Below are 23,325 nucleotides of genomic sequence, written 5' to 3'. Positions count from 1 at the left end.
CAGAGGAGTCAGAGCTGCTCACTGACATGTGCTCATCACTCTGAGACATCTCTCTATAAGTGGCACAGAGTGCAAGAACCCTTTCCACCAGGAATTTCAAGATGTCCAACTTTGACTTTCATCTCAATTTTTTGGAAACAAAATTTTGCATTCATTATTTTAGAGAATTCCAAGTTTCCATTTCTGTTCTGAACTAGAGATCATTTTCTGCTATCACAAACAGCAGGAAAACATTGAGATTTCAAAATATCCACTTCAAAAGGAAACCTGGAAGTGTTTCATTCTGAAAGAGCTCTGAAACAGGTTCAATTACAACCCTGAACTTTTCTTTCCTGAATGAATTCTGATTCATCTGGCCCAGTTCCATGACTTCTTAGTAAGTTTGTGTATTCTGAGGCAACAGTAGTTCCAGAAAATTTTTCCCAGCCACTTTTGGCCCTAAGTCCCCTTCCAAGGCCAGTAATGTTCATTTCCATCTGAGCTGGAGGTACCCTTGCCCTTAGCTGTGCTCTGCAGTCAGTCCTCTGAGCAGCCTGCAAGACACAATGGGTGATGATCTTCTACACCTGGCTGCAATGACCCCACAGTGCTTTTGCTCCCTTTCTCTCAGTGCTACAGCTAGCCAAGCGTGCCCAGCAAAGCTCTGCCATGGCTGGGAGAGGCACACAGCCAAGATTATCCACCTTCCACTCCAGAGGGATGCAGAGCCCAGGCTGGATGTGCTCAGAGCAGCAGGGCCCTTGCAGGAGATAAAGTGCTGGCCCCTTCCCAAGGCTGTCCCTCACCAAGGAAGCTGCGAGCCAGAGGTGACCCACTGCTAGCTGGCTGGGCTGAACCTGGGTCTGCAAGTGCTGCTGTTACCTAAAAATCATCTCAGGGAGCCAGTGCTGCCTCAGGCACAGGAAAGTAGAGCCTTGCTACATCACTCAGCTGAGGACAAAGAAGTGATTTTATTCCTTATTCCACTTCTTCCTTGTTCCTCCACTCTGAATGTGGAATTGGCTCTCCCAGCTGAGCTGGAAATGGCCAGCAGGGAGTTCACTGGAGCCATGGGCCTTCCTGAGCTGTTCCACTGCAATCAGACCCATCTTTAGGGACAGGCAGGCTCTCATGTTTAACAAACCTGCTGTGGCTGAAAATTCAGTCCACCAGAAAAGTGCTCTTTGCTTGTCTCTCCTGTGTCCCAGCTCTGCAGCAGCACAGGGACAGCAGGAAACCCTGAGGCTTGTGCTGCTTCAGAGAAAGGAGGTGGCAGATGACACAGCCCATCTGCACCCTCTCCACTCATCCCATCCCATCCCATCCCATCCCATCCCATCCCATCCCACCCCATCTGCAGTTTCAGGGGCACAAACAAGGAAATCTAGAAGGAATACACTAAACAGCATTTTACTTTACAGGCACAATGCATGAAGTATATATGAAATCTGTGCTACAGCTCCATATTCAGGACTTTTTTTTGATTAGCAGAACCCATTGACATGGCTGCAATGAGCTGTCTGCTCCAAAATATCAGTAGGGAACATGGAAAAGATTTTTTATGAGACAGAACTCAAACTGGCATGGATTTTGCCATTTTGCTAGTGCCTTTCCTCAAAGCTGAGCCCACAGGGACTGGCAACAAACACACCATACACCCTCCTTTAGCCTGGTGCCCTTCTCTCTGCGTGTTTGTGCAAATGTGTTGTCTGAAAACTCCTGCTTGCACCTGGGAGCTGCAGAAGATGAAGCACTGGAGAGGAGGAGCAGCTTCCCATGACCCCAGGTTGTCCTGGCAGAGTGCTGAGATGCTCCACCTTTGCCTGTAAACCATTCTCTCTCCACCCTCTCTGGGAGGCCCAAGCTGTGGCAGCATCTTGGAGATAACTTCTAACACAGGAATATTTGCACATCTCTCTCTCCTGGAGCCAGGCCCAGCTGCCTGTGGTTTGTGGCCAGCAATTACAAACGTTACAGCAGAAGACAGTATTTGTTTAACTGCTTGTGCTGTCAATGCTGCAGCTTGCAAAGCCCAGAGCTGGCAACGTGTTGGAAATCATCTTCTTGCACCAAGAGTAGGGGCTGATTTCCTGCCAGGTGGGACTCTGGCAGGCTTCACTGCTCTGGAGACCAAGGGGCATGGCATGGCACGGCATGGCATGGCATGGCATGGCATGGCATGGCATGGCATGGCATGCTTTCAGCAGAAGCTTCTGCACCTCGGGTGTTGCCTTGTGGAAGCCCAGGGCTCTGGGGCATCAGTCCATGAGCTCTGGCTGTGGGACAGTCCATGAGCCAGGCAGCTCCTGTCAAGGTTCATCAGTGTCAAGCCCTGACACCAACAGCCCCCAAGATACATGACCATCTCAAAATGCAATTAATGACAAGTTTTGGGTGGCACAGCTATCCACACAGAGTTTTTTTCTGCCCACAAGGAAGCTGCTTCAGGATGCTCCACATGGCAGCAAGCAGCTTGGTCCTCTCTTTGCCTGAACTGTAAAACTACACACGAGTTGCAAAGGGCAGATGCTCCACTCTGGACACTCAGCACACCCTGACACAAGACACCCTGCAGACCACAGAACCTCACAGACTGGATGTGGCATCACCTTGAGACTAGAAGGGACTTTGGATGAAGACAGGCCTGCCCTCCAGTTTCAGGTAGCTCAGCTATCCTTGCATTGTCCTATTTTAAAGTTCTTACAAGAAAAGGCACTGTCTCCAAGCAGGAGATCTTCCTTGAGTCTCACCCAAATCCTCCTTCCTGCAGCTGAAGCCTCTTAGCCATGAGGCACACGAGGGTCATGGTGGAAAGATCCATCATCCACCTTCTCTGTGGATTTGAAGACTTCTCCTGCCTTCCTCTGCTGTCTGTTCTCCAGGGTAAACTTCAGCACCTCCAGCTGTCAGGTGATAACAGCATGTCTCAAAACATTCTCCAGTCCATAAGATCCATATCTTTCCCAAAGTGCTGGAGCTTCAGGAATTTCCCTCCTGAGGGCTTCCCCATTCACAGCCATCCTGTCAGATCTGCTCCTCTGTGCCAGGACAACACTGAGCCAGAAATCCCCACACGTTTGCAGGGTTTGAGCACTGCAGCACAGTCTGGCCCAGGTTCATACCCACAGCAGGGAAGGGGCAGCACCAGAAGCCCCAGAACAGGGCTGACCCTCCGGCCAGAGGCACAGGGTGCACTCTGAGAAAACCTTCAGCAGACATCCCTGCACCCACTCCAGCTCCTGCTACCTTGCTGATGGTGTCCTCAGCATCTGGCTGAGGTACAACACAGATCCAGATGGAATGTTAAACACTGGTGTTAGTACAAAGCCTAGAGCCCTGGAATGGCACAGGCTGCAGAAGCAGAGGGAATCAGAAGCTGTGTGTTTTCTGGTGCAGCAGGTGTGGCAGGTAGCTCTGCCTGTGGGCTCTTGCCAGGATGCTGGTAGGTTTTCTGATGGAGCTCAGGTGTTCAAGAAGCATTTGGACAACACTCTCAGGCACAGGGTGGAATTCTTAGGCCTGTCCTGTGCAGGACCAGGAGTTGGACTCGATGATCCTTGTGGATCCCTTCCAGCTCAGGAGAATCTATGATTCTACAAGAGTTAAGCACAGTGAGAGAGGCAGGCAGTCCCTGGCAGCCCAGCCCCTGACTGTGCAGCACTTCCATGGCCTGCTTTGCAGCCCAGTTCCACTTTCCTCTTTGTGAAAGGCTTCAGGTTTCTTTCTGTGATGGCTCAAGTTCGTTGTGAACCAAAATTGAAGCGTTGAGCTGGTCAAGATGCTGGTTTCATTGCTCCTCAGAATAGCAGCTCTATTTCCTAAGCCTTATTTATAAACTGCTGCTGTTTGGGGTTTTTATGACAAAGATAGTGAGCTCAGGAAATCAGCAGTGGTTTCTGTTATCTGGAGCACAGCCACACGAAAGAGGGAAGAGAGTGTCATACTCCAGGAGCCTATTCATGGAAACCAGTATCTCACTGCTCTGCCCCTGGAGAGCCAGATATTTATAATCCCTCACACTTCCTCTTCCTGCTCCTTGCTGCCACCAGCTCCAAAACCTGCTCATACTTTTCACCCCACAAAAGGACTGGCAGGGGAAGGCCACCTCTCCTCCCTTCCTTCACTTCCATGTAACTCATTGCTCACACATTGCACAGAACAACACAGAACAGTTGCAGCACCTCAGGTTGACCTTCCCACGTACCAGTGTGCTTTGTCCTGGCCTTGCGAGCCCCTCATCGACCCAGGCACACCTCACGCCCTGCCCAGGCACAGCTCAGGGCCACAAAAACCCTGACATGCCCCAGACTTCTCAGGCAGCTCAGACCCAGAGCAGGAGGCTGCAGTGAGCAGCAGTGGGTGGATGGACAGCACGTGGGGCTGCCCCAGGGCGGGCAGACCCCAGAGTCACAGTGGCACCCACGGGGGCTAATGCAGCTCCCCGATGCAGATTGCAAAGATAACAGGGAGACATCAGCAGCACAACCCTCCAAGGCATTCCCAAAGGTGCTTGGAAGCACAAGGAGATCTCAAGATCTCTGAGAAGTAGCGCCCAGAAACTGCTGCACAAACTGCAATATAGAAAAGATGTGGAGTTACTGGAGCAGACAGGGCCAAAAAATGAAGGGATTAGAGAATCTTCTATATGAGAAGAGGCTGAGATGGGACCCTTCAGGTCCAAGAGGTGTCCATTCCCTGTGGCACAGAGCTGATGAGGACAGATGGTCTCCTGGCCCAAGACAGGAGCCCATGGAGGCAAAGGACAAGACAGGGATGCCACAGCAAGGTTTGTCAAGCTGGAGAGCTCACAGCAGGCTGCCTCTGCCTGTGAGACCTGTGCTCCCAGTCCTGCACAATGAGTGTGGGCAGCCCCAGTGAGCAGGGCAGACCTTTGCAGTGATTCAGACCTTGATCTGCAGGTTTGGAGCAGCTTTGTTCTAACACAATGCTCTGGCCAGACCACTCTGGGGTGCAGTCACAGACTTTACCACATCCCAGGTACAATATCTTAAGGCAGCTGCTCTGGGGACAACACCTGAGTAGAGAGAGAGAGCAGCAAGTGCTTTCAGCTACCAGAAAAGCCACCTGTGCACAGACCCCCTCACCTGCCTTGTCTTTGTCCTCCCCTTCCCCCAGCACACACCCAAAGCTCAGGGGCCCAAATGCTGCACAGTCCAAAACATGGGCGACACCTGCCACATTCCTGAGCAGTGACACTGGGTCACAGTCACAAGCTCAAAAGCATTCCCCTGTGGCCATGGAGCAGAGGCTGTGAAACACATGCCCAAATCTAGGTGAAGCCATGGAACACATGCATCTCCACGTTGTCCCCAGGGAATAGTGATCATTCCAGGAGCGCCTGCAACGTCTGTGTGCTGTGTCACCTGCTCCCACACCTTGAGAAGGAAACTGCATTGCTCATACAACTTTGGGAAAGGGGATCTTCGCTGGGAATGTTGCAGAAACCTGTGCAGCTTGGATCAGCTACTCATGTGGGGAGAGTAGCAGCAGCTCTCTGCCCCCTTGGGCTCATTTGCAGGGCACACATCCATGCTGGACCTTGCCAGTTCTCTTGAGTCCAAGCCCAGTCCAAATCCTCCTACCTGACAACATCCAGCTGAAAATGCCCAGAGGAGGTCCCAGACACTGGTAGGGCTGCACTGCCCTGGGCACAGAGTGGCTCCTGCTGTTTCTCCTCCTCCTGGTTGCTCCAGCCCAGTGCTCCTCTTTGCTCAGCTCTGGGGGAGCTCAGCTCCTGAGGCACAAGGCCCTTGGAACCTTCTCATGGAGACTCTGTGAAGCACAGCTGGCAGGGCACTGCAGTGCCACCAAGGTGGAAGCTTAAAGCTGGTCCAGATTGCTCTCCAAGGTTGAGAGGGCATCACATGAGCTACAGTGGACCAGATTAATGCCACATATCTATAGCAAGAAGGAAACCTTGCTTCTCCGCCCAGGGCCCTTCTTCCCTGCTTATCTAGAGCTCCAGCACTAGATGAGCTCCTGTGTGAGATGCTGGAAGTCCCTAAAGCATCAGAAAACCACACCAGTGAGAAGGAAATTCAGCTGCCTGAAAAAATGCAGCCATGGAGCACAGTTCCATGTGTTGTTTCCTCAGGACAGCAGTAACACAGCCACCTCACTCCAAGCCAGGGGAATGCTTTCACAGTGCTGCTGAAAAGTGCAGCACAACCAAGCCACAGCCAGGAACACAGGAAGAATTGTGGTGGCACAAATCTCACCCAAAACCTCCAACTTTGTCTCAGGTGAGAGGCCTGTAATTCCATTCAGAGCTGTCCCCCGCCTTACACTGGTGTCTCCCAGGAGCTGCAGGTTTTTAATGTGGATTTTCCCATTTCAGACCTTCAACTTTTCCCTAAACTCATTTCATGCTCTCTACTACAGAGCCCAACTCAGACCTTGCCAAGGCCAGAACTGGCAGGTCTTGTGGTCACTGGCATCAGGAAATGAGATACTTAAAGGATGCCAACATATGACTGGCACTGCTGGGTGCATCAGGGAGACCTCAGTGACAGGAGAATTTCAGAGTCTGGCCTTGGCCACTTCCTCGCTGAGATACACAGGAGAACCCCTCGAGACAACCCCACCATGTACAACCATAGATTCAGCAGCAGAGAGAGATGGATGGGGCAAGTGGAGAAGGGAGGGAGAGGAGGGAGGGAGAGGAGGGAGGGATGCTGCTCCCACCCCTCCTGCACCCCCCATACCCACAGCACCAACTCTCCCAACACCACTGTCCCTGAAGCCCGGGCAGGAGGAGCACCATGCAGAGTGTGGAACTACAAACACCTTTCACAAGCCCACAGCATGGCCGTGGCAGCAGCAGGAGGGTTTCTCTCCCCACCTGACAGTCATCTACTTTCACCAGCTTGTTCCTTACACAACAGATGCCTTCAGCAGTCAGTGTTCCCAAAAAGGGCAGTTGAGTTTTAATCCTGACAATGGCAGCAGCAACACGAGCTGTTTTCCTAGGATCACACATGCCAATAACTCCCATGGATTTCAGTGGATACTGGCCAGCAACGTGCATTTTTGGATAGCACACATTTTCAGTTTACTCCCAATAAATGAATAATTCACTTAAGCATCCAGACAATTTTCTTCATGTAAAAAGAAAACCTGTCCACATGAGAACCGTGCTTCCTTTGGCCACAAAGCCCTTTGCTTTGGCTGATCTCCACGCGTGCCCTGCAGCAGGCCAGCGGTGCTGCTCGAGCCTCTGACACGCTGCCCTGGTGACATGACAAGATCACCAAAGCCCAGGCGGGCAGCAGCAGCAGGGCTGCTCAGTGAGATAGGCACAGCTCTGCTTCTCTCACCACAAACACCAACAGATGTTTTCTTCTGTGTTTCTAAGATCATAACCAGCTCCTGCTCCCTGTCAGCTTTTACCGCGATAAAAAGGAGAATGGGTGACGCAAGAAGAAAATATTGTTTCTTTATTTCTTCAAAGTAAAACAAATATTTTCATGGGACTGGTTTGCTATTAAGCAAAAGGTTACCTATCAGTGAAATCCCTGGATTAGCTGGCAGGTTTTTCTGCTTAATCTTGGCGTAAGAGAAATGTCCTGCTCCAGAAAGACGTTGTTGCAAATGAAGGAAACAGTGTCGTGCCACAAGTACCTTCTCCCCAGAGCCGTCTGCATCCTCCCGAGGCTGTTTGCTCTGTCAAGGGCCCTTGCACCAGCCTGTTGCCAGCTCTTTCCCCTCGCCCTGTAACAAGCAGTTTCTCACACACAGTGACCCTGTCCTGTCCTACCCAGCCCAGTGGTGACACAGGGACCATCATCAGCCCCCAGCCTGAGCCAGGGGCCAGCAGAGCTCACCTCTGCTGCACCAGGGGGCCAGCTGGAGAGCAAAACTCAGGGCTTTTGTCCCAAAGCCCAGTGAAGGGTCTAGAGGGAAAGCAATGTGAGGAGCAGCTGAGGTCACTTGACTTGTTCAGCTGGACCACAGGAGACTGAAGGCAGAGCATGCTGAGAGCTGCTCACGGGGGACAGTGGAGGGGCAGCTCCCATCTCTGCTCTGGGACAGGGACAGCAGCCAGAGAACATCTGAGCTGGGCCAGGGCAGCTCAGGCTGGAGATCAGGGCAAGGTTCTTCCCCCAGAGGGTGCTGGCACTGCCCAGGCTCCCCAGGGAATGGGCACGGCCCCGAGGCTGCCAGAGCTCCAGGGATGCCCAGGGTGGGGTTGTTGGGGGGTCTGGGCAGGTTGATCATCCTTGGTCCCTTCCAGCTCAGGCTATTCCATGATTCTACAACTCTACACTATTTCTATTCTCACTTTCCTCAGCATCCTGAGCATGGCACTGGAAAAATGACAGCAAATCCTAAAGGAAAAAGCCCCATGGATTATAGGACACATGGGACCCAGCTGCTGCCATGGCATGTCTGCAGCCCAGTCCAGGCTAAAACTGGGGATTCCAGCTTTTATTTCTATTTTCTGGGCAGGGTCTGGGGTTGGGCTCCATGATCCTTGTGTGTCCTTCTGTCTCAGGAAGGTTCTACAGCTCTGCTGCAGGCTCAGCCCACAGCCACCACACACAAAATCCAGGCACACATGGCAGAGTCTGAAGGTCTCCTCTGACAGCAAAGGCTGCGGTGCTTTGCCCTGGCTTTGGAGGAGCTGGTGGGGGGCAGATCCCCAGGCAGCGCCAGGGCTGTTCCAGGGCCACAGCCAGGAGAGCTGCTCTGGCTGCAGGCAGGCACAGGACTGGCACAGCTGCACGTGGCCACTGCAGAGCTGAGATCCAGCCACCCAAACAGGCTCTCCACGCTCTCCACGCCGGACACTCCACGCTCTGACGCCTATGATGCCAATCAGGTGACAACAACACAATTTGTTTTCAGGAATACTGAGCTAGTGAATAACAAATATAGGAACCTGACAAACAGGTCCCAGCGACCTGGATCCCAGGCAGCTCTCCCAGGACAAAACTTTCAGTTGCCCTGAGTCACCCGCCCTGATCCACGCGAACCAGAGCTGCCAGCACCCAGCCCATTCACAAGCTTGCATCTTCCCAGGACTTTGCTGTAGTCCCTGCTCAACACCTGGACTCATTAATGGAGTGGAAAAGTACTTGGGGATCCTAATGCAGTCAGAGGAGGGCAGGTGTGACATTGGATAGCCATGGGGGTCTGGAAATACCAGCAAGAGTTTTGTTGCTACATCAACCCTGGAAAAACAACCACTGACATCTCAAAAGGAGGTTGCATAACACAAAGGAAAGAGAAGGCAGATAAACAGCAGCAGATATTCCTATGATAGTGAAAGAAACACCATTCTACAGGCCCCCCAAAGACTCACCACCACAGCCCCGACTGCCCCAACCTCCAAATGCAAGTCAGTTGCATGAGGCAACAGCAGACCAGAGAAACCGCCACAGCTAATCTGCCCCAGCACAGCAGCAGTGCAGGAGCCTGGAGATAACAAGAAATAACCCTAAGCCTCTCTGGCTCCCTGCCCCAGAGAACAATGGGTCTCACAGGAGCAGCACTTGAGTGAGAAAGCTGCAGCACTGTCCATCTCCATTGACCCCAGCACCACACCAGGTCCTGGCAGGAGTGGGCAGAGGGACAGGGCAGGCAGGGGGACCCAAGAAGAGGCAGTCTTGACCCATGATGAGACAGGACACTGCAGGCTTCCTGCCAGAGAAACCATTCTGCCCTCAGCCTTGCTCTGTCCACCTGTGCCTCAAATCCAGCCTGAGGGAAATTGTGGTGACCAGGATGTCCAGAAAGGCCATGAAGAAGTGACCACAAGCCTGGGCAGCGATGTGAGCCAGGCCTTGGGCATAGCCTTCTTACCCCAAAGCAGATCTATGGGTCACTCACATGAGAAGGGTTGGCTCCTTGGCTTGTCTTTAGGAGGGAAAGAACATGCTGGGGGACTGGACAGGACAGCCATGGGACCGATGGCACTGTGCAAGAGCAGAGCCCCATGACTTGGTGCGTGGACCCTCCCTTGGACACCAGAGTTCATAGTCTGTGGACCACAGACTCCATACTAAAACCTGGAAAACTCCCAGCTGGAAAGGAAGAATAGAAGTGGGAAACACCAACAGAGCACAAGCCAGGCCTGTGCAGGGTGGTGGCTCAGCTGTGGCCAGCAGCAGGACAGGGTCAGTGCCTCATTTCCCTGGCTACAACAAGCCACAGAACTGTGCTGGGGAGGGATGACACGTGCACCACCCCTGCTGAGGCACGAGCTGGTGACACTCACGGCCCTGTAGCATGTCAGAGGCTGTGCTGACAGACTGGTCTGGCAGGCTGCCTGTTCCTGCCACGCTCAGAGCAGCACCTGGAGCCCTTTGGGCCAGGCTCAGGCTGCACATCCATGGCTGAGTGCTGCTTGGGCTGCCAGCTCTCTCCAAAGCAGGACAGATTTGTTTGTTGTCAGACCCTATAGGGAGGTCCCTGAGGGCTTGAGGGGTGATAAACGGAACCTCTGGGCAGGGTTGGGACAGGCAGCTGGGTGGGCTGGGGCTCAGGTATCACACCACCTGTACTGGTTTGGCTCTGCCACAGGACAAGAACCCCTCTGGGCCTTTGAGGCTGAAGTGCAGCCCACCCCAGCCATGGTACAGGCCTAACCCCAAAGCAGCTGCCCTGGAAAGATTCAAGATGCAGAGCAGGAGCTCACCAAGGGCCAGCCCCACTCTGCAGGGCTGATCAGTGAGGAGAGCCCAGACCCCACTGCCCCTTCTGCTTCCTGCAGCATCCCAGCCCCAGCTCACAGAGACATCCAGGGAAGCACAAGGTATCACAGGAAATTTAGGACTCTTGAACAACTGATTAATATGGTTAGTAGAATTTGTTTATTGTTTACATTACACACATATTTATAGGTTTCACAAACTTCTGAGTACACACTTCTTGATTGGTGCCTTTATCTTGTTCATTCGTTTTCTGCCTGCATTTCTCAGAGTATATGATTGGTTATAGTTTAGGTGTTTCATAGTTTTCTGTTATTTAGTTCTTGTGGTCTTGGTATTCAGTTTCTCAGCCTCTTCTTTCTTCATTTAGCACAATTTATATTCTAATAGCTTTGACGAATCCCTGAGGCTTTGATAATAAACTTAGAAGCAGGCTGGCTGGTGCACACTACGGCCTAACCCTTGCAAATACATTGCAACAACAAAGTGGTGCTGAGCTTGCCCTGGTCACTCTCCATGAGAGCAGGAACCAGAGCAGTGAGCAGAGCAGGAAGCAGGCCCAGAGGAAAGCAAACAAGAGAAAGCAATTGAGGAAGCTCGTGTCTCATTCATGTGCGTCTCAGCCAAAGTCCAAAGCAGGAGGCTCTTGCAAAGGACACTGGAAAAATTCCAGTGATGTTATCTGCCCCCACAGAGCAAGATTAGCCCAGAGGAAAAAAAAAAAATTGTTTACAACCTGGGCAAGCCAGCTCGGTGGTTGGAGCACACGGGGCACTGGGATCAGCTGTGTCTGCCACTCCTCAGGGAGCACCAACCCCTCCTGCCTGGCTCTGGCCTCAGCACCTTTGCACCCTTTAGTGGCCCTGGCAGGTGAGATGCTGCTGAGGGGCAAGGGGGCCCACATCAGTGCACACAGGAAGCGTGTGCAAGGAGACTGCACACCCAGCACCTGCACATTTGGCAGGCTCCCACAGAGCTGAGAGGAAGCACAGCCTTCCCATCCTCGGCATCCCAGAGGGTTCATGGCTCCCCAGAGCTGGCTGTTGGCTGCAGACCAGTCCCTGCACCCAGTGGGGCTGGGGGGGCTCAACCCACCCTTTGCCCCCTCCCATGGGCTGTTTGCACCCCTTGGCTCTGCCTGGCACCTCCTGCTTTTTATGAAGTGTTTCCATCTAAATGCAGATGAGAATCACAGGCTGATGTAGCACCTGGATTCTGCTCTCCTGGAAGACCCTTTCACCAGGCAGAAATCAGGGAGAGGAGATTCAGGGCTGCTGCTGGGTGTGGCTGCTGTGTGGCTGTGCAGTCACTTGTGCCCAGAGAGGAGCCACATCTGAGCTCTTTGCTTTTCCTCCTTAATATCTGGGTGTTTTTTCAATCTTAACAAAAAGTCTTTCCTGCTGCACACCCACAGCTCCTTGCAGAGAAATGAGAAATGAGAAAAGCCACACATCCCATCTCTAAGAGGCATTTGCTCAAGGAAGCTCCATGCTGGCACGAGCCTGTTCCTGCCCCACATGTACCGAGGGATGGCATGGCACCGTGACTGTGCTGGGCAAAGTCCTTCCCTGTAAATCCCCTGTGGGGTGCCAGCTCCACAGACCTATCACTGCAGGCAGTGTCTGGGGCAGCTTCCCAGGAGATGTTGCTCTGCCCTGCTCACAGCCCCCAGGGAGCTCAGATCCACCACAACTCCTTGCTGTGCCGTGCTGGCACCCATGGCCCTGACGGAAGCACAGATTCCCCACATCCTGCCCAGTGAATGGTAGTTGTCACCTTAATTGTCCATGTCAGACCCATTTAGGGACAGGAAATAGGTTTGGGGTACCAGGGTGTCTCAAAGGATTTGCTGTTGGCCACTTCTCTTTGTCAGAGACACCTGTAAGTGTAACTCAGTGTAAAGAAAATTAATATTTAATTTAACTTCTAAATCTTGGCTTGTTGACATACCTATTTAAAGCCAAACTAAAGAAATTCCATCAGAATTTACTCCTGGTTCAGCATTTATAGCACCATAGTCTCTGCTGCACTTCTCACCTCCAGAGTTGATGTTTGCAAACTGCCATGGTCCTTAAACAAATGAAAAATGACAGTGCATTGCACCCCCTTCTCATCTCCAGGTTGTCAATAAACAAATCTGCTGGGAAAGCATTAGATGTGCAGCAGAGGCTCCCTAGGATCCTTCCAGACCTGGTACAGAGACCTTCAGCAGCTGACAGTGAATACTTTAATAAAGTCTATGTCCCAAGACAGTCAAATGTTAGGTAGAAAAACTTTCAACCCCTTGGCAGCTCAGGGAGAGGCAGCAGAGGTGTCTCCAGGCAGGACTTGAAGGAATCAGATACACCAGCAGGGAAAAGCAGGCCCTGTGGGGTGGGCAGGGTGGGCTCTGGGACCCTCCAAGTCCAACAGATGTGTTTAGCCTCCTTCTGCCTGGTTCGTGGTCCCTCTTTCTTCCCAGGGCACTGAGCCATCAGCAAGGAGCTGGCTGTGGGCTGGTGAACCTTGCAAGATAAAAGTCTTTGTGCTTACAGAAAACACATGCCCGTGCTACCTCTCCTCTCTGGGGAGCTTGGGGGCAGGAGTTTACCACTGGAATTCCACTGGAACTGCACAGTCAATGCATGAGATCAGGCATCAAACATGTGGAGGGAACACCTCACCTAAACAAAATCACGGTGACACAGAGCTGGGAATCAGGCTGCCTCCTAAGAGGGAAAAGAAAAGATCTGTCAAGGGCTGGTGGTCAGATCCCTGAACTTCTGGCCACCCACATGGATGCCTTGACCTGGGACAAAGACACATGGCAGTGCTGCCACATCCCCAGTCATACTGAGGCAAACTGGTGCCACTGGAGCAACAATCTGAATAATCCCCAGCCTGGGTAATGCACCCTTGGTAACACAGGGCTGATGATACCAGTACAGTAGAGATATGGGTGTCTCGGTTTGGAGACAAATTCAGGAGAAAATGCTCTGAAATTAGTGCTTCCTCTAAAGAGAAGTGTTCCAGTAGTCCCTTTTTCCAATGAGAAATGAATACCAGTGGGTGAAAGTGAAAAAAAAAAACAAACAACAAAACTGTTTATTAACAAAAAATAAAATAAAAAAAAGCAAACCAAAAAACAAAGGTGTGCCTGCAAGGCACAGGAAAGGATTGAATAAATGCTAAATATCAAAATTTCAAAACCTTAACCCCCAGCCCATGTGGATGGCAGCTGCCCTCCTTTGTCTCAGGGAAGGAGGGGAACAGGAGCTCACACAGTGCTTGGGCAGAAGAGATGGGAACCTTGCTGGCATGGGTCTCCTCACAGCAGGCAAAGCTGGTGGGTTCTAGTGTCCTTTCTCGTGTTGGTGCAGCTTCTCCAAGGTCTCAGGTTCAGGGTGGTCCCCTACCAGCTCCCCAGATGGACCAAAAAAAAAAAAAAATCAAAGCCGAGACAGTTCAAGATAAAAAAAAACAAAAAGCTGCCAAGAGGATTCCCAATACAGCCTCCAGGCTAGGGAAAGGAAACTAAAAACGTCTTGCTTCAAGGTAGCAAAAGAACTAATCCAACAAAAGGAACAATGTTCTGCTCCACACCACAGCCCAAGCACACTGGAGAGAGAGAGAGGGTTTGAGCCAAACCACACAGGAGCCCAAGGCTCCCCACCCCATCCCAGGTCCATCATAAAGCTACAGCAGCCATTTCTGGGCATAAAGCAAATGATTAGGGAATAAAGTATCATCATAAAATCACCCCAAGACATTGGGAAGTCCCATGTCAGGAAGCCATGACTGACACCCTGATGGAGGTGGCTGATGTGGTGACTTCAGTCAGGGCTCACTGACCAAGAGCCCAAGGGCTGGATGTGGCAGTTTATCTGCCTCCCCAGAAAGGCCAGTCTGTCCTTGGGCTGATGACAGATGGCAGGGCAGAGACACAAGCCTGGGGTTAGAGGGGTCACACACAGTGTTTGTAAATATGGCTGCAGCGATTTGGGTCCTTAATCCTCAAGACCTGAGCACAAGGACCCACTGATTGTTCTAGGCCAAAAAGAGCAGAGAGGGATGCTACCAGAACAGGTCAGCCCTTTCCCAACTCTGCTCCCCAGCCAGCAGCTGGGGCACTGAATTGCAGCAGGCCTGTCTAAGCTGGTCCCTGTAAAATTTACTTTTTATGGTTCAAGAACAGGGAGCCCTCAGGACACAGAGCACAGGAAACTGGCACACACATGGCAAGCATGGAAGCTGTGGCTCTCTGGACACCTCTGCCCACTGCAATGCCTCCCATCATCCCATCCCCCTGTGCCCTTCCCTTCCTGCAGGCACTGGTTCTTCTCAAACACCCCAGGTCATGCTGGGGAAACATTTAGGGACAATGGCACAAAGCTGGGACACAGCTCTATTTCTGGTCAAATTCTTCTCAGACTGGATGAGCAGCTGATTGGTCTCAGCCTTGCAGGAGAAGGGGCATGAGAGAGGACAGAGATAGAGGGGACCTGCCCATTTGTGTTCAGCAAGAGTGTTCTGTCATCTGCTGACTTGTTTCCAAAATGAAGGGCAATTTACCACCTTTGGGGTCTTCAGTAATGCAAATGCTGTAGAGAGTCCTTTCCCACATGTTACTCCTGTCCAAGAATTCCTGCCCCTGCCCAGGTCTTGCAGGACACACCACACCTCTCCTCCAAGTGAGAGATGTTTTCATGGCTGGATGCCTCTGAAAAGACCAGGGCAGACACTCCCCTAGCATTTATTCCTCACCTGGGTGTGCATCTGCATGTGAACTTGTAGGCAGGCAGGTATATGTATGTGAGCATGTGTTTATTAGTACTAAAAATGCATTTGTCAAAATCTCTAGAGTTAAAAAACAATCATTACGTAATTATAAGGAACAATTAACTAACTGATTCATCAGCTAGAGGCTCAGCAACAACACCAGAAACCTATCCCAGCCACCTAACAAGGCAGAAGGTGGCACAAACAAATGCAGCTCCCAGAATGTCCTGGAGATTTATGGCCCTGTGCTCTGTCCAGATAAGAGAAGACACTTTCCATTCCTGGCTGCTGGTGTCTTGGAGCTGAAGGCTCCCAGGTGTTCCCTGCTCTGAGCTGCTGGTTTAAAGTGTTTTGATACAGAAATATTCCTTAAAAGTAACCCTTTGGGTCAGTACCATGGCTCAGAACTCCCCTAAGGTGCTCATGCTGCCTGACTTAGACCTTTCCTCTGCTCACAAGGGTCTGCGAGTACCCTGAATATACAGAACACTTAAAACTCCACAAATAACCTGCTGCAAGCCAGCAGAAAAGCTCTGTCTGTCACTGCCAGTTCTGTCAGACCACTGCCATGGTCTGTAATGCTGTGGTTAAGAGCTGTCTGGGAGAGGACAGAGACAAAGAATGAAGTTGGGGAAGTAAGCTGAACTGTGTCATTCCGTGCCTTCCAAGCAGGTAACTATGCACACTAATACAAGTTCCTTTTATAAGGAAGTCTCTAGGTTTCTTCAACACGCAAAGCAGACAAGGAAGATCGCTGCTGTTCTTTCATGCACTACTGGACATGCACCATGTCCTGAAGAGAGCACCAGAGCTGCTGTAGTCTACACCCATGGTGGTATAATTTGGCTAGCAAAGCTCAGCAGGTGGGCACTGGAGACAGAGCTCACCTCAGAGGTGACAAAGACACTGCCGCAGACAGTTATAGCAGCAAACCCCTGTGTGTACAATATCCTCAGTACCATCTGTGTTTGGAAGGTTGGTGCATCCTTGCTAGGAAGATATTTCTGACCGAGTAACCAAGCACGCAGCTGATGCCACCGGCTGTTCTCGGCCACGGGAGCACCTGACAAAGGTGCACCCTTCAGCGTAAACAGGTGGGACCTGAGCCTCGGTGCGTCAGTGGGTACAAAGACTTGGGCAGTGGCACTGTGAGGAGGAAGGCACCGGAGAGGTGACTGCAGAGAGCTGACGGGGCGCCTCTTGCAGTGCCAGAAGGATGCATTGGCGGGACTACCGAGCCGGGCTGAGCTGAGCTGAGCTGAGCTGAGGCAGGACCGAACGCGCCTCCTTCCTCCCTCCCTTCCTTCCCTCCCTCTCTCCGCCCGCGGGGCCGGGCCGCCCGCCCGCGCTCCAATGGCCGCCGGGGCCGCCCCCGCCCGCCCGCTATAAGAGCGGGAGCGCGGCCGCGGGTCCCGGCCAGCCCAGCCGAGCCGCGGAGCCGAGTTGAGCTCGGCTGAGCCCGAGAGGGGAGCCGCTGCCCGCCGGAGCCCGGACCGGTGCGTACCGCGGGCACAGCCCGGCTCCTGGCGGGGCTCCCCGCGCACCTTCCCCCGCCAGCGGACCCTGCGGAGGGAGCGGAGCCGTGCCTTCCCCGGGCGGAGGTGGGGGCACGCCGGGATCTTCTGTCGGAGCCGGCTCGGCGGGAGCGGGACGCGGAGCCGTCCCCGGGAGCCGTGGCCGAGCCGCTGTCGTCTCGCAGGGACCTGGAGCCATGGCCGAGCATATGATGATGCCGATGAGCCACGGTGGCGCCGGGCTGCAGGGCTACCGCATGGGGGTGAGCGGGCTGCAGGGACCCCCGCAGCACGGGCAGCATGTGCTGAGGACGCTGCCTGCCGCCGCTCAGATGATGCCCTACGGAGGGGCTGCCATGGACGGTGCGATGAGGCCAAGACCCAGCCTCAGCGGACAGATGGGCCACCACCAGATGCAGAACGCAATGATGTTCAATGGCCCGGGTCAGCAGCAGCAGTACATGGGGCCGGTGGGCACGCAGCAGCTCATGGCCAGCATGCACCTACAAAAACTCAACACCCAGTACCAGGGCCACCCGCTGGGCATGAGCAACGGGCCCATGGGAGCGGGTGCCCAGCAGTACAGAGTGGGGCCGGGCCAGCACCCGGGCATGCAGCACATGCCCTCACCAGCGCTGACATTGAATGTTATGGACACTGATCTTATAGATGAGGAGGTCTTGACATCCCTTGTCCTGGAACTGGGGTTGGACCGGATTCAGGAGCTGCCAGAGTTATTCTTGGGACAGAACGAGTTCGACTTCATTTCAGACTTTGTTAGCAAACAGCAACCCAGTGCCATCAGCTGTTGAGGGGCTTTGAGCTCCTCCTACTTGGTGGTTTTGAGTTTGTTTCTTACTTTTCCCCACCTGCCATACTCCTCCCTTCCCCTGCCTTGCCCTGTCCTGGATTCCTGCCCTCCCCAAAGGGACAATCATCGGACACTGGCTTGCAATGGATTGCTTTTCTCTTCTGTGCGTTTTTTCTGTGTGGGAGTTTCTGGAGAGGGGGTTGGTGCACCCCAAGCAGAGAGCAGATCAAGAGCTCCTGCTGTAGAACTGCCTCTAAATGACATTAACTGGATTTCTGGCTTAAGTAGAAATAATGGACTTATGACTTTCCTCAACTAGGCTTGGAGCACAATAAGCGATAGGCAGCTGGCAGCCCTGCTGGTAGCTGGATTTGTTCGTGGATTCTCTGGTGCCAGTGGAGTTGAAGGATCCTGAGAGAGAATTGTCTCCCTGGTGCATGGTTTGAACCAGTTTTCCCTTGCAACCATGGGTGGGGTTAGTTATTTGTTGGGATGTTTTACTGTGACAGTAAATAGGTCTTCAGTCATGTCTGTTCAGCTCGGGAAGGGGCACTTCCCCATAGCAGGCTTTTTTTCTAACTCGCAAAAATAAAGTATGCCTTGGGGAAGGGTTTGCGTTTGTGCCTAAATGTTCATCTCCGTGGAACTTCAGATCTCGGACCTGTACTGCTAATCAGCTGTAAAATTTACCAAGTGTTTGAGGTCGATTCAGGCATGAGGCTTAAAGCTGCAGTCTGGCTCCACATTTTTCCACCTCTGAAACCAAATAAAGACCATGTAACTGTATATTTCAGTTCTAATCTTATTTATTTTCCTGTCATTATTTATTTGCAAGGGCTCCTTTTGTTATTTGGCTTTGGGACTGCTGCGAAAGATGCCTGGAGAGTACTGCAGCTTTAAGATGCTGGCTTCGGGAAAAGCAAGCCTGGGGTAGTTTTCAAGCTGCTCTGCAGAATAGTCACTTCAACTCGAGATCGTTGTGCTGAACGCGCAGGACTCTAAATCCAACACCTTTCTGAATGTGATAAAGATGACTCGATTTCCAATTCCCTTGCTCAGAGAAGGTGAGATGTAAAAGCCGGCGGGGTTTGGTTTCTCCGCTGGCTCCTGTTTCCAGGCGCTGGGGAAGCTCCGGTGACTCCTGGTTGCTGCTGCCCCCTGGTGCTGCCGGCCCCTGCCAGCTGCCTCTCGGCGAGTCGGAATGTACAGATGGATTTGCGAATAAAAGCTGAAATATCTCCCGTGTGCTTTTGTTCAGTGGCCATCTCCAGATTGCTGCGGTGTGGACCACTGGGAGAAGCGTTGCCTTTGCTCCTGCTGGTGGGCTGTAGGCCCGGTCACTTGTGTGCCCCACCTGATACTCGAGTTGGAAGGATTGGGTTTCTAGTTTAATGCTTGGCACTAAGTCCTTGAAGTGTGGCTGGGAGGATGAGATGCTCCTTTTCTGTACTGAGGAGAAATTACAGATGTGGATGGTGTTGCTTTGCAGCAGAATGGCTGTTTTTGCTGGCTGAGCCAGCTGATAGAATCCTAGAATGGTTGGAAAAGACTTAAACATCATTTAGAGTTGCTTGGACAAGTGGGTGGTGACTCCTTCCAGACTGTGTGCACCTCTGATAGCTGGGCTGCAGCTCTCTGCAGTTTTCTATGCCACAAAGGCTCTAAAAATCAAACAGCCATTGCTCTCCTACTCTTACAGGGCTTGAATTTTCCTTCTTAAAGGGTTTCCAGCCAGTTCCTTTGCAGAGTTGAGGGGGATACCCAAGTGTTCCTTTCCTGCCCTGTAGTAATGGGGCTGTGGATGCTAGTATTGCAATGGCTGAACCACTTTGAACTGTCAATGTCCCCTGTCTTGTTCCTTGCACAACTCAAGACCAGTTGTTAAAGTCTCGCCCTTTTGGTGGTTATGCCTGTACAGTCTGGGGATCTGGTCAAAAAATAATTGCTGGGGCTTTTCTTGAAGGTGGGAGAGCCCTGCTTAGGCTGTCAGCTCTGTGGCAATGGGCTGTTGGAGACCTGGAAGAACTTTGTTGTCTCTGTGTAGCTGCAGGTTGTAGGTAAGCAGTGAGTTTGGTTATTCAGAATAAAAGCAATTCAACCACAAGATAAGCATGTTCTAGGCTGTCAGTTCTTCTTGGGGGTGTAGGCTCTGTGATACACACCACTGTGACCTGCAGTGTCCCAGTTACAAGTGGGGAGCTGTGTCCGTCCCACAGATGAGGACTATCAACTCAGCAATTTCTGCAGAGCTTCACCAGGACCAGGTTTCTGTGTGGTAAGCACTTTGCACTTGATGGCCAGAGGAACATGTCTGTACATCCTCTCTGAGGGCTGTGCACTGCACTGGGAAAGGTGCTGTTGATTTAAGTCAGAGTACAGGAACTGATAATACCAGGGATGTGGAGTGACTGGGGGTTCACAGTCAGGATTTCATTGGGAGTCTGTTCCAGCAGGTTCAGTTGGGATTACTTCAATGCTTCTTGAGTATGTCACCCCCATTCCCCAAAAGACCCTGTTAAGTGTGGTCAGTCTGTGATTTTCTAGAAAATCCAGGTCAAAACCACTTATCATTTCTGCTAGAAGCCTGTTTTTTCTGTCTGGGCTGAACTGGCCAAGTGCTGTGATAATTTCCTTTGTAATGCTTTCTTAGTTCAGGTGCAGTCTGCCCCCTGCACCTTTGTGCAGCAGGCTCTCTATGCCTTGTTCAGGCACACAGGACCTGTGCAGCAGCACAAGCTGCAGCTTGGCAGCTCAGGTCTCCCTCTGCACTCAGCTGTGTGGTGCACCCTGCCTGCCCAGGTTCCCTGGCAGGGTGACTGTGAACAGAGGTGCCAGGTGGCACAATGGGGCAGCCCAGCTACCTGGGTCTGCAGGTGAGGTCCTCAAAGGTCACCAAAAATGTTACAGGGCTGAGTTCTGCTTTTCTCATCCAGCTGACACTGAGCTCTCCATCCCACAGCAGGCAGGAGGGCAGCAGGGTGACCACCAAAGCTCTGGTAGGGACTGACAGGCTCTGCAGAGCACTGCACACTGCTGCTGAATGACAGTGCCTGTCACTTTGGGAGCTTGGAGGGCACATAAGTGAACTCCTCACATGAGAGCTTATTGACAGACAAGCACCTCTCCTCTGAGGTACCAAGAGATTACTTTCTGTATTGTGAAGAATGGAGGTTCTCAAACCCCACGTGTCACCTCACCTAGGCAGGATCCTCTGTAACTCTCCAAATAGGTTTTGTAGCTATTTGTGTAATACCCAGGGCTAGAGGCAGCCTCTGGGAGCATGAGTGTGAAAGCACAGAAAGACAAGGCCTTTCTCCACATGCCTGTCTCTGACCTCGTGCTCTTGGGCTGATGAAGTTTGTTGATAGCCCAGGGCGATGTAGAGTTGCAAAGGTGAAAGTCTGGTGCAGAGCTGGTGAAGGATCTGCTAACAGTGAGTGGCCAGGCAATAACATGAGCAATGCCTGCTAAATACAAAATGATGGCTAGAGGTTAATCCTCCTTGACTTCATGCAGTGCTGGGCTCTAAACTAGCCACACTCAGCAAATATCTTACTGTGGCAATTAATGTTTCTATGAAAAATCTCAGCTTGCTGTTCAGGAAGAGCCAGACAAGCAAAAGGAAGGCTAGAAAATCATTAGGAGATGACTGAAAAGTAAAATCAAACAGTGAATGCCCTACAGAACCAACAGACAATTCAGACCCATGATGGTGAATTGTCAAAAATTCTGGTCTATTTATAGAAAAATGATAATGTAAAACTAGAGAAATAATAGAGAAAGAAGAGACTCAGGTAAAGTTTCTCAAAAGAAGCCACAGAATAGCTTGGGACTCCTCAGTCAGGAAGAAGCTGAGCAACAAAAGTTTATAATGTAAGTGAAAGGAGAAGGTGACAGGGAATTCTTTTTCCCAAGTGTGATGGGAGATATCTGCTGATCTGTGCAAGTAGAGGCCAGGGTCAAACCCGAGTGAACAGAGGTGTTTCTGCAGGCAATGTGTAGCTCATTGAAGCTCTTTCTGACAGTATAGGAGGTACATGGACCCTTGGGGATACCTGAACATTTCTATATGGCCAAAATCACTGATCTGTGGCTCAAAAGGTCTCCTGAATAAAAGATTCCTGACTCAGAAACAGGGGAATGTTTGTTTTGTTTTGGGGGTTTTTTTGAGGTTGTTTTTTTTTTGGGTTTGGTTTTTTTTTTTTTTTTTTTTTTTTGTATTTGTTTGGTTTTTTGTTTGGTTGGGTTTGTTGGTTTGTTTTTAATTCATAGATACATTTTCCTTCAGTGATGTCTTCTGCCAATGAAATCCACAGGGGAGAAATCAAGGTCTTTGTAAGAAGCTTAAGCTCTCTAAGCTCCTCTTTATTTTAAACCTGCCACCCCCTCACTTTGTTCTGTGTCCCCAAATTCCCAATAATTTCTTGTTAATCTTCTCCACATTAGTAATGATTTTGGAGCTCCTGAGATGTTCCCTCTTGAGTGTCTCCCTGTCTAAGAGCCACTGTGTGTTGTAGATTGTGATCACCTTTTTTTGCCCTGTTTCCAGCTTTGTGGGATGGGGGAGGGAACAGCACTGATTTAAGCTGTAGATGGATGTGTCATGGATTTTGCCAATGCTATAATTAGGTCTGGTTGTTCTATATTTCAAACATCCATCACAGAACCACAGAAATATTTAGACTGGAAGGGACCTTTTGAGGTCACTCAGTCCAATCCCCTGCTCCAATCAGGACTGCATTCAAAGGCACGGCAGGCTGCCCAGGGCTTTGTCCAGGCAGATTTTAAAAACTTCAGGGGATGGGATTTGTTTGGACCCTTGTTTTAGTTTTGGGAATCTGTTTCTTCATTTTTAAACCCCGTATTGCTGGGTTTGCATTTGCCTCAAAAGTTTGGAGTGAGGAGTCCCATCTGCTCCTCTTCCTCATGCTGCCATCTTGGCACCTCAGTTTCTGCACCACTGTCTCCTCAAGACTTTAGAGAAAAGCTTGTCTGAGTTTCCTTGAGCAGGGGTAAGCTTTGCTCTGTTTCTCTGCAGCACACTTCTGGGGATGGTTTGTGCCTACTCAAAACAGCCAAAGAATACAGTTTGTTCTTGTGACATCTTGACTTTGCCCATGAATCCTCTGGACTTCCACAGGGGTGAGGAAGAAAGGGGATTTTACAATTTACCTCACCCTAAAAGTCCAAAGCACAGTTACTAAGAAATATTCAATTAGCTTTCATGTTCTTGGCTACAACAGAACTGTCTCAGATGTGGTTTTCTCCTCTAGAAAACTGGAGATGTTCCTGGTCAAATACTGACAACTTATAAAAATAAAACTATGGCTGTGCCTGAGGTCATCCTCTGCAGTTCCCAAAACAAGTCACAGCACCTGCCTCGAATACAAGCTGGCTGCTAAGGATACCCATCCCACAAACACTGGCACCTGCAGCAGAGTCCAGGGAATGCTCTGCACATCAGCTCCAGTCCTGTCTTACAGGAAAGTCCCTCCCTATGTCCCAGCACTGCTCCTGGGGTGTATGGCCAGAGGCAGGTGTCAGCTCCTAAGGAAAGCATGACTCCACCACCTCCAACTCCATCACACTC

At 51.3% G+C, this 23,325-nt stretch overlaps 1 protein-coding gene across 1 annotated transcript; it reads left to right on the top strand.

The window, feature by feature from the left end:
- Positions 1 to 16,832: 16,832 nt before the first annotated feature.
- CITED4 (Cbp/p300 interacting transactivator with Glu/Asp rich carboxy-terminal domain 4) lies at positions 16,833 to 18,969 on the top strand. Its single transcript, XM_041417662.1, has one exon. The coding sequence runs from the start codon at positions 17,122 to 17,124 to the stop codon at positions 17,734 to 17,736; it is 615 nt and encodes a 204-aa protein (XP_041273596.1). The 5' UTR covers positions 16,833 to 17,121; the 3' UTR covers positions 17,737 to 18,969.
- Positions 18,970 to 23,325: the final 4,356 nt, after the last annotated feature.

Source organism: Onychostruthus taczanowskii, unplaced genomic scaffold (assembly GCF_017590055.1).
Source record: "Onychostruthus taczanowskii isolate IOZ18803 unplaced genomic scaffold, ASM1759005v1 scaffold56, whole genome shotgun sequence".
In the NCBI taxonomy this organism is placed as follows: Eukaryota; Metazoa; Chordata; class Aves; order Passeriformes; family Passeridae; genus Onychostruthus; species Onychostruthus taczanowskii.
Note: the sequence above shows the minus strand (reverse complement) of the source record. Positions and strands in the feature narration are given on the sequence as shown.